This window comes from Echinops telfairi, unplaced genomic scaffold (genome assembly GCF_000313985.2).
Source record: "Echinops telfairi isolate 266 unplaced genomic scaffold, ASM31398v2 ScPeMD7_7468;HRSCAF=8506_0, whole genome shotgun sequence".
Taxonomy (NCBI): domain Eukaryota; kingdom Metazoa; phylum Chordata; class Mammalia; order Afrosoricida; family Tenrecidae; genus Echinops; species Echinops telfairi.
In genome coordinates, this window is record NW_022111369.1 from 6,040,994 (window position 1) to 6,052,631 (window position 11,638).

Consider the following 11,638-nt stretch of genomic DNA (forward strand, 5'->3'; position numbering starts at 1 on the left):
AAAGACCCCCTCCCCCCCCAAATAGACTTCAGGCTAGGAGGGGCAGCTCCTGGAATCCCCCAAAGACCAGTGGAGAGATAGTCAGAAAGGTCAATGGACAGGCCTGGAATTATGCATGTTTTTTCTCTTTTTCTTTTCTTTCCTCAACCTTTTCTTTTTATTTTTTTCCCATATGGTCTATGTTATTGTTGGTTTGCCTACTCACGTAAGATAGGCATGGGAAGCAAGCTTGAAGAGCAAGCAACATGACCTGAAGGGACTTGGGGGAAGAAGGAAGTGAGGGAAGGGAGAGGTGACCAAACAACAGCATAGACAGGGGAACAACTAGGGAATTGAAATCAACAACATGGAGGATGTAGAGATCCTGGAGGTGATGGAGCAACAGCGAATTAGTTGAGAGGAAGTACCAAGAGATGGAAGTAGGGTGAGGGTGATGGTGGGGCGGGAAGAATGTAGAAGGAAACAGAGGAAAGATCTAGGAAGCAAAGCTATGGATAAAGGTATAAGCATAGCTGTGTATATATGTAAATACATTAATTCATAAAAATAGAGGTATTGGCCTATGTACATATATTTATATGGCAATACACTGAGGTAGTGGACTGACTTCGGGCTTCTGCTCATGTCCTCCCTCAACACAAGAACACTTTGTTCTAACAAACTGGCATTCTGTGATGCTCACCTTCCCGACATGATCACTGAAGACCAAATAGGTGCGTAAGCAAATGTGAAGAAGCTGATGGTGTCTGGCTATTAAAAGACAGTGTCTGGGGTCTAAAAGGCTTGAAGTTAAACAAGTGGCCATGTATCAGAGAAGCAACAAGCCCACATGGAAGAAGCACACCAGCTGCTGCCATCATGACGTGTTGCTGGGACAGGGTAACCAGCATTAGAAGACTCAGAACAAACAAACAAGCAAACAAAAGAAAAACATATTGTTGAGGATGAGAGTGGTCAGAGCAGAGACTCAAAGCCCATCTGTAGACAATGGGACATCCCCCACAGAGGGGTCAAAGGGAAGGGATGAGTCAACCAGGGTGGAGTAAAGCACTGATGAAACACACACTATTGCTCTGGCTCCTTGAGGCTTCCTCACCCTCCACTATTATGATCCCAGTGATGCCTCACACTTCGGACTAGACCAAGGCATGTATACCGGTATAGATAAGAGATAAGAGCTCAGGACACACAGAATCCAAGAGCAGGAATGGGAATAGCAATACCAGAAGGGTAGGAGGAAGGTGAGAAGAAGAGGAGAGGAGAGGGAACCAAATGCAATGATCAACACATAACCACACTACCCCCTCCAAGGAGACAAACAATAGAAACCATGGGGGAAGGGAGACAGCAGTAGGTGTAAGATATGAAAATAATAATAATAATTCATAATTTACCAAGAGGTCATAAGGGGGAAGGTGAAAAAGAGGAGCTGATACTAAAAGCTCTATAGAAAATAAATGTTTAGAAAAAATGATGGCAACATATGTACAAATATGCTTGATATAATGGATGTATGGATTGTCATAGGAGTTGTAAGAAGCCCCAATAAAATTATTTTTAATAATTACAAAAAGAACAAAAGAAATTATCAAAATCATCACAGAGATAAATGAATGGGAAAACAAACTAAGGAGAAAATTAACTCAGTAAAAAGTTGGTTCTTTGAAAGAATTACAGAATTGACAAGCTGTTGGCAAATCTAATAAAAGATAGGAAGGAGCTGACATCAATATCCAGGTTGAGGGATGAAACAGGGGAAATTATAATGGAACCCCAACAAAATTAAAAGATTATGTGGTACTATGAAGGACTGTACCTCCAAGGGATCCAACAACTGGGGAGATATGGACAAATACCTGGAAAATCAAACCCTCCCCAGATCCTCTCACATAGATGTCAAGAAATTGAACAGACCCATAACAAACAAAAGAAGAAATAGAAAAGGTTATCAAGGAACTACCACCTAAAAAGAGCCCAGGCCCAGATGACTTCACAGGGGAATTCTACCAAACATTCAGGGAAAATCTGACACCAATTCTACACACGCTCTTCCAGAACATAGATAAGGATGGTAAACTCCCAAACACATTCTATGAAGCTAGATACCCAAACCAGGCAAGGATCTGACAAGAATAGAGAACTACAGGCTAATATCTCTAATGAACATAGGTGAAAAAATCGTTAACAAAATCTTGGCTACTAGAATACAAAAGTATATAAAAAGAATAATTCATCATGACCAAGTGAGGTTCATACCAGGGATGCAGGGATGGTTCACCATTTGAAAATCTATTAACATTATCTACCACACTGAGAAGAAAAAGGACAAGAAACACATAATAATATCAATAGACACAGAAAAAGCAGTTGATAGCATTCAACACCCATTCCTAATTAAGACACTCAAGAATATTAGACTGGAAGGAAATTACCTCAGTATAATTAAAGCTATATATGAAAATCCGAAAATCCAACAGCCAGTGTTACAATCAAAGGATAATAGATGAAACATTCCCACTGAAAAAGGCAACCAGACAAGGATGCCCCTTGTCCCCACTCTTATTCAGCATTATCCTGGAGGTCCAAGCTGATAATATAAGACAATGGAAGGGTATCAAAAATATATGTCAGGGGAAAGAAGAGGTGAAATTATTGTTATTTGCAGATGATATGATTTTATATATTGAGAACCCTGAAGGTTCCATAATAAGAATGCTTGAAGCAATAGAGGAATATGGTAGAGTGGCAGAATACACGATCATCAAGCAGAAGTCGAGAGGATTGCTATATACAACTGATGGGATTACAGAGAAAGAGATAAAGGGAGTACCCTTCACAATAGCTATGCATAAATTAAAATATCTAGGAATATACCTTACCAAAAGGGACCTTCACAAATGGAAAAACATCCCAGGCTTAATACTGATTCAATATTGTAAAGATGGCAATCCTACCTATGGCACTATATAAGGTTCAATGCAATCCTGATACAGATACCAGCATCATTTATCAAAGAAATGGAAAAACTGACTATCAATTTCATACAGAAAGGGAAGAAACCCAGAATTGGCAAAGAGCTCCTCAAGGAAAAGAATAAAGTATGTGGGCTTGCATTACCTGACTTTAAAACTTATACAACCATGGTTGTCAAAACAGCATGGAACTGGTATAATGATAGATACTCAAATCCATGGATAAGAACAGAAAATCCAGAAATAAAAACAGCAAAATACAAGTCAATCGATCTTTGATAAGATCAGCGCCCCCCACCCCCAATCAAATGGGAATCAGATGCCCTTTTTAATAATTGGTGCTGGAAAAACTGGATATCAACCTGCAGAAGAATGAAACAAGACATTTACCTTGCCCTATACACAAGGAAAAATTCAAGATGTATCAGACCTGGAGGTAAAACCTAAAATTATCAGGATCATCAATGAAAAAAATTTGTACAAAGCAAAGAACCATGCAGCAGGAATCCATGGGCTATTAGTACTCATGAAGTTCTACATACCCAGAGGAAGAGAAAATAGATGTGTGGGACATACTGAAGATAAAACACATGTATGCATTGAAAGACTTCATTAGGAGAGTAATGAGAGAGGCCACAGACAGGGAAAAGAGATTTAGTAATGACTTATCAGACAAAGGTCTTATGACCAAAATTTACAGAACCTTGCAACCTCACAAAAACAAACAAACACGAATAGCCCACTGAGGAGGGGGCAAAAGACTCGATCAGAAGATTCACAAAGGAAGAAACCCGAATGGCCAGTAACCGTACAAGAAAATGCTCCCGATCATCAGCCACTGGGAAATGCAAATCAAAGCAACTATGAGATACCACCTAACACCCACAAGGATAGCCCTATTTTTTAAAAAAATCAATAGATGTTGGCAGTGGTCTGGTGAGATAGGAACTCTCATTCACTGCTGGTGGTCTTGTAGATATGTATAGCCACTGTGGAAAGCAATACCTACTACAGAGAAATTAAGTAACCTTACATAACCTTACAACCCAGCAATTCCACTACTGGGCAGACACCCAGAAGAAACAAGAAACAGGACACGACCAGACATCTGTGCTCCAATGTTCATTGTGGTGCAGTTCACGATAGCAAAGAATTGGAAACAGCCTAAATTTCCATCAATAGATGAAGGGGTTCAAAAACCCTGGTATAGATACCCAATTAAGTACTATGCATCCCTAAAATATAGTGATGAAACAATGAAGCACCTCATCTCTTGGAAAGAGTTGGAGGATACTATGCGGAGTGAAGGTAGCCAAGCACAAAAGGACAAGTATATGGGTGCACGAGGTCAGTTCAAACAACAGACCGGGCATAGGGGCAATGTACATGTCGCACAGAGCCCAGGCTGGGGACCAGACACTCTGGCAAGAGCCAGGTCACTGGCTATGATGCAGACGTCATCAAAAAGAAAAAAAGAAAAAGATGCAGATAGTACCTGTGCAGAAAGACATCCCCCCACCCCCACCCCCCATCCCTTCACGGCCTACAGAGGGCAGGGGGAAGGGAAAAGGAGGCAATGGGAGAACAAGGCACTCATGCACCCAGGGGAGGGCATTGTGTATGTCTCCACAGGAAAGGGAGAGAGCAGACCTCATCCCAGTGCACCAAGCCTTAGGGCGACTTTCCTGCTTGCAGCAGCTCATTCACAACGAGGACTGCAGGACAGGCCTCAGCTCCAGACCTGACGCCCCCTCCTTCGATGACAGTGTTGTTACAGAGGACAGCACTGAAGATAGAGTTCTGGAGAGGGGCTGGTCTGACCTGCCCACCTGGGGCAAACCAAGAGGGGAGTACAACTCACCAGCAGTGCGAGCAAAGCCAAGAAGGCCCTGAGGAAGCACCACTGTACACTTCTGACTCTGGGGCAGCACTTGGCACCTCATCTGAACTGGTTGGGGTATATCCACAAGGGGACCACACTGAGAGTCTAAAGGTGCTACGGGGTGGGGCACTAGACCGCTCTATCCTTGACTGCAGGGAAAGCAATGGCGTCCTGTCGAAGGCACGCCCCTCGGACACAAACGCTGAGGGCTGAAAGGGTTGTACATGCTGTTAGGTAAGCAGGTCCTAGATGTGGATTATGAAAGAAAAGGGGATCGGACTAATGGATTATAAGAGGGCCTGCTCTCCATGTAACAGAGGGATACTAGACTAGGAACTATTTGTATGGTCTCTATTTTCCCCCCTCTTGGTGTTTGTCTATAGAAGTTAGGCAGGAGAAGCGATCCCAAAGAGCAATGGACCGATGGCTCCCGGGGGCATGGGCGAGAAGGAGGCTGGGGGAGGAGTGCGATGAGCAAATAATGACAGGGACAGGGGAATAGTAAGGCATCCAAAATTGATGGTGAGGCGAGTATAGCACTTGTGGTCATGTTTGATCAGTTGAAAGGTATCTGAGAGTAATTACTGAGAGGTGAACGATGGGTAAACATGACTGGGGGGCAGGAGGAAAGAAAACAGAAAAAGAGGAAAGAGTAAGAAAGCAAACATTATATATATTGGTATAAATATGGATATGCACATATGTAAATATATAATGATAGCAATATTTGTGTGTGTTTTGTCATTTTGTTTCATTTTTTAATTCACCGACCCCCATTTCATATTATGACGCCTCACCCCTTAATAATACTTGGCAAGTTGGTACGGAAAACAGCCCAGGATTCAAAACGAGTCGTGAGACGATTGTGCAGAGAACAATGAGGTTAGCAGTGTGCTCCGTATCACGCTGGCATGCCTCTTCAGCAGATTCAATCCTCAGATTTTAAGGAGAATCACTTACTTGACTGATTTGATGAAGTTGTCACAGAAACAATAACACACCTAAGAACATTCTATAACATGCAAGAAAAATGGACTGTAAAATTATGAGCTGAAGATGTTTTTAAAAAGACAAGAAGCTGACAATCGCTCTTCAATTCCTACAAACACAACCTGAGCAACTTTTTCAAACAGTCGAGGCCTCTTTGTTAACGTCTCTTCCCTTGCTTCTAGATCCGGTCGGTCGTCCCTCCTCCTTCCTTTTCACTCGTCTTATGGCAACCTCCACTCTTCAGGTCACCCAAGAATTCCGTATGACTACCCTGAGAGACAAACTGTCTCCACACATTTTTGTGAGGTCGTAAGACGTTGGCGTTTATTTCTAAGTTTATTCACTCCCCTTTTAACAGATTTTTTTGAAAATCATTTTATTGGGGACTCGTACAACTCTGATCACAATTCATACATCCATCCATTGTGTCAAGCACATTTGTACATTTGTTGCCATCATAATTCTCAAAACATTTTGTTTCTACTTGGGCCCTTGGTATCAACTCCTTATCCCCACCCCGTCCCTTCCTCATGAACCCTTGATAATTTATAAATTTTTTTTTCATGTCTTACACTGACTGATGTTACCCTTCACCTACTTTTCTGTGGTCCATCCCCCAGGGAGGGGGTTATATGTAGATCATTGTGATCAGTTCCCCCTTTCTCTCCCCTCTTCCCCTTCACCTCCTGGTATCACTACTCTCATTATTGGTCTAAGGGGTTTATCTGTCCTGGATTCCCTGTGTTTCAGCTCTTATTTTAAGGGAGGGGAGACTGCAGTTTAAGACTTTGAATACTAACTGTTGTTCCTTAATTTTATAACTAGAGCAGTGGTTCTTAACCCGTGGGTCGCAGCCCCTTTGGGGGTTGAACAACCCTTTCAAAGGGGTCCCCCAATTCATAGCAGTAGCAAAATTATAGTTATGAAGTAGCAACAAAAATAATGAAGAACTGTATTAAAAGGTCGTGGCACTAGGAAGGTTGAGAACCATGGAACTAGAGGTTTCCAATTGACTTAAATCTACAACCAAACGCTATACAAATCCAAAACTGCCATCGAGTTGATGCTGACCCCTAGCTACCCTTTAGGACAGGATAGTGCTGCCCCTGTGTGTTTCTGAGACTGTAACTCTTTATAGGAGTAGAAAGCCTTATCTTATCTTTATAGGAGTAGAAAGTCTTATCTTTCTCCCATAGAGTAGCTGGTGGTTTCAACCTGCTCACTTTGCAATTAGTAAGCACTACACCACCAGAGCTCCTTAAATTTTCAAGGAATCCAAAATACATCAGAAAGGGGGGCAGGGGGGAAGCATCTTGCATCCCTCAAAACAGGGGAGCTTTCAATAACATAAAATATTAAACGTCAGCAAAAGCATAGGGATGGCTGTCGTACTACATTCCTGAGCCAAGGTAAGAGCATCTCATCATATAAATTTGTCATACTACCTTCTGATAAATGAAGATCCTTCAGAGCCAAGCACGTTTTCCCATCTGAGGCTTTCCTAAAACCTTCACGACATGCACAATGAGCAATTCCGTGCCTCTCTTGGCAAAAATGTTCACAGCCACCATTTTGGTGTAAGCAGGGATCTGCTCCTGGTAGGAAATGAAAGCAAATTGGCAGATGTGTCTGGAGATGAAACAGATGCCATTCATGCAGATCACAGTCACGCTACCCCTGGGGAGAGTATTTCAGAAGAGCTTCCATAAGGATTCACGGATCTCTCAGAAGTTATTACCTGACATGTATTGATTAAGTATAGTGTTTCAGTGCAAGAAGCTCTGTAAGAGGTGTGATTCCTATTCCTTAGTCAAACGTACAAAACATTACTTAGTCAAACATACAAAAACACTCATCACTTAGTCAAACGTACAAAAACATTTCAGCCAGAAGAACAGGAGGACTACTATGCCGTTTCTATTGGCTTACTCCTAGCTGACTCATTGGCATGCCCAATGGGTGGGGAAAGTCCCAGTGTAGAGAGAAGCCATCTAAAGTCTGCCCCTGTGTGCCTTTTAACCCCCGAGTGTCTGAAGATATAACAGATAAGTACCAGTAAGCTGTTAAAAAACTGTAGCGAAGTAAAGATACAATCAGGGCAATAACACCAAGAAATGATACTATATAATCTCTACCAGATTGTCTTAGTTTAAACAAAGCCCAAATTTTAGGGAATCTTCACAACCCCTCAGGTTAGCAAAAATATCTAACTCTCCCTGCTGTTCTAGCATCAAACAATCACTACACTTAACCAACCCAGAGAAAGACTGTAACACTTGCAAGTGTACCTGGCTTTGCCAAGGGATGAACCACAACCAGGGATGAGGGCTTCAGCATACGCCCTTGGAGACGCGCCCTGCCTTTGCCGGTCCTCTTGTTCACTCTTATCACCGATGGTGCAGCCCAATCAGAGAACCACACATGATCCTCAAACACGGCTACTGAAAAAGGGCGACCTGGAAACAATTCAAACACATTAAGTCAACCTTGTTTATCCAATGACTTGAAATCTGCGTAAGCACACAATTCCTGCGCTGCATCAGTGAGCTAACAGAGAGACATCAAGAAGAACCCACATAATGGAGGACTCTCACTCATCTTAGAATGGGAGGGGCTGAGGTCCTAGAAAAGCTCATTATCATCCTGCACTTGGAGAGGGGACAGTGTGGTTGGACAGGATCACCATGAAGGAGGTTGAAGTGTTTGTGTTCAGTGTTTCTGCAGTGGCGTTCTCTTTTGTCTTAGTTGTCTTGTGTTCAGAAAGGCAGTGGCCACTAGGAGAACAACTCACAAGTTGCTGTGAGAATTTTCTAAAATTTGAGATAACTGAATGAATCCCCTCAAATTCCCATCTCTACTGACATCTCTCTCTGCACCTGACCCCTCCTCCCGTCTCTCTCTTCTGTACTACTGACCTGTACTCTTGATGTCTCTTTTTTGCCTTATAATCGAAAGTATTAGCTCATCAGTTTCAGCTTTCTTTTATATCTTCTTCCTCCTAAATCCTTTTCTTCAGTTTATTAGTAGCTTCAAGGTTCTCCCATCTTAATTTCTTCATTCCACTGACTCCCCTTTGCTGTCACTAGGAGGCGCTGTTGAATCAGTTCTGACTCACAGTGGGCCTATGTACTACAGGACAAAAGAGTGCCTCCACCTGCACCATCCTTGCAATCATTGCAATGTTCAAGCCCCTTTTGGAGGGTCTTCCTCTTCTTGCCTAACCCACTGTGATAGGTAGGTTTATTGTGCCAACCTGGCCAATAGGAACATGTGGGATTAATAAGGTTGTAGTTTGATTGGAGGGCAGAGATAAATGGCTCAGCATGTCCTGTCCCTCTCTCTCTTGCTCTGTAGCTCTCTGGTGATCAAAGAACTGCTTTAGCTAGTTCTCTGCCTCAACTTGTGAGCTACACTACCTGTGTGACAGCCAACCTGTGGGATAGTATTGCTAGAGCCTGAGGTTCCTTCCAGACCTGCTTCACTATGCTGGTGTTGTGTACATCGCTTGAGCTTGAGGCTGGTGGAGCCTGTTGTCTTGCATTGCTTGAGTTTGATAACCCATCCAGGCCTCCTTTGCTAAACTGAGCTGCTGACTGTTGGAGACCCGCCCTGCTGTTTGCTGCCTGTAGGCAGGCTGCCTGCATTGCCTGAGGGAAGACTCAGCAGTCTACTTCCTTGACCTTGGACCCAGCACCCCTCGTGAGTTGAAGGACTTTCAGTATATTAACTGTTCCATGGAAGTGAGTTGAACTGAGCCTTCTCTACTGTTGTGTGGACTAACTAGCTGTTATATTCCTTCATGCTGTATCAACCTATCTATCTATCTATCTATCTATCTATCTATCTATCTATCTATCTATCTAATAATAAGTGTCCTGGTTTTGTTTCTCTAGAGAACCCTGTCTAACACACCCTCTACTTAACTGAGCATCATGTCCTTCTCCAAGATGACTGTTAATAACATGGCCACAGAAAGTGAGATGATGTTTTGCCACCCTCACTTCTAAGGAGCACTCTGGCTATATAAATCTTTATCAATAGATTTATTGGTTCTTCTGACAATTCACGGGAATTTCAATAATCTTTGCTCATACCCTAAATCACATGCATCAATTCTTCTCCAGCCATTTCATTGTCCAGGTTTCATATTCCTTTAAGGCTACTGAAAATACCGTGGCTTAGATTAGGCGTACCTACTCCTCAAAGTGGCATCTTTGCTCTTCAGAACTTTAAAGAGGTCCTGTGCAGATTTGCACAAAGCACTATGTCATTTGATTTCTTTGGCTGCTGCTTCTGTGGGTATAGGTTGTGGATCCAAGGAAAATGAAACTCTTGACTATTTCAATCTTTTCTCTGTTTATCATGATGTTATTTGTTGTTCCTTTTGTGAAGATCTTTGTTCTTGTTGTTGCTTTTATTTCTTCTTTTTTGTAAGATCAGGGGAGAGCGTGAACGCAGTCCCCCACTACCACAAACTATGCAGTCGAGTTTCCCGCATTTGGGGAAATTGCAGGGGTCAGCATACCCGCAGTGCAATGGGTGAGCCTCGCCCTGGGAAAACCCCCTTCCTGATCATGGTGTCTCCCTGGCAGGTAAGTATAAAGATCTTTGTTTTTTTATGTTGAGGCATAACCCACATTGAAGGCTGTCTTTGATCTTCACCAGCAAATGTTTCAAATCCTCTTTGCTTGCTGTAAACAAGACTGTGTAATCTGTATAGTCCACGTTATTAATGCATCTTCCTCCAATCCTAATGCCACATTCTTCTTCCTATAGTTCACCTTTTCATATTATTTGTTTAGCACATATGAGGGGGTACCTCCCCCCCAAATTATGCTCATTTGTTTTTGTTCTTTTGATGTGAGGGGGATAGTATATTTGGAATGCATCCCACCAGGTCAGACTGTTAGTCAAGCTTTCTATTTAGAGGTTCTGAAAAGACAGTGTAACAGTGTGCAATGAAAAAGGCCTGATTTGTGGCAGATGAAGGGACTGGTTTTGCTACCACGACAATGCACCTGTTCACACAGCCATCTCAGTGTGTCAGCTTTTGGCAAAAAACAGCATGCCTCTCTTGTCCCACGTACCTGACTCACCTGACCTCACTCCGTGTGACTTTTTTGTTTCTGTGAATGACGAGGTACATGACAAGACTGCAATTTGATGATGTAGAAGAAGTGAAGAAAAAAACAAGGGAGGTGCTGTCAGTCATCCAAACAGATGAGTTTGAAAATGTTTCCAAGAATGGAATCACTAGTATAGCACTGATGAAACACACAACATCCTTCTCATTCTTTAATGCTTCCTCCCCACCCATCATGACCCCAGTTCTACCTTACAAATCCGGCTAGACTAGAGCATATACACTGGTACAGATAAGAGCTCTTGACACATGGAATCCAGGACAGATAACGCTCTCCGGAACAATAATGAGAGTAGCAATACCATGAGGGTTGGGGGAAGACAAGGGGAGAAGGGGCAGAAAGGAGGAACTGATCTCAACGATTGAAGTATAACACACACATCCAGGGGGACAAACAACAGAAATGTGGGTGAAGGGAGACAGCAGATGGTGTAAGATATAAAAATAACAATAATTTATATTTTGTCAAAGGTCCACGAGGGTGGGAGTAGGAGGGGGAAAAAAAGGAGCTGATACCAAGGGCTCTAGTAGAAAGAAAAGACTTTGAAAATAATGATGGTCCTAACCCACCAGGCCTGGAGGACGACATCCCCGCTCTGAACAGCCAATGGACAGAGTGGACAATATGGCTGATCCCACCATGAGACACGC

General features: G+C 42.7%; 1 protein-coding gene and 1 non-coding gene across 2 annotated transcripts in view; both read right to left on the reverse strand.

Moving 5' to 3' along the window:
* The window catches only part of EGF (epidermal growth factor), a 146,770-nt gene that overhangs the window by 38,344 nt on the left and 96,788 nt on the right, over positions 1-11,638 (reverse strand). Inside the window, exons 14-15 of the mRNA XM_045284316.1 lie at positions 8,133-8,300; positions 7,290-7,439 (exon numbers count right to left, since the gene is read on the reverse strand). Of these exons, the coding sequence (XP_045140251.1) occupies positions 7,290-7,439; positions 8,133-8,300 (318 nt within the window). The remainder of the gene's footprint in view (positions 1-7,289; positions 7,440-8,132; positions 8,301-11,638) is intronic.
* LOC115873441 lies at positions 10,282-10,444 on the reverse strand. Its single transcript, XR_004048438.1, has one exon. It is a non-coding gene; the product is annotated as a U1 spliceosomal RNA (small nuclear RNA).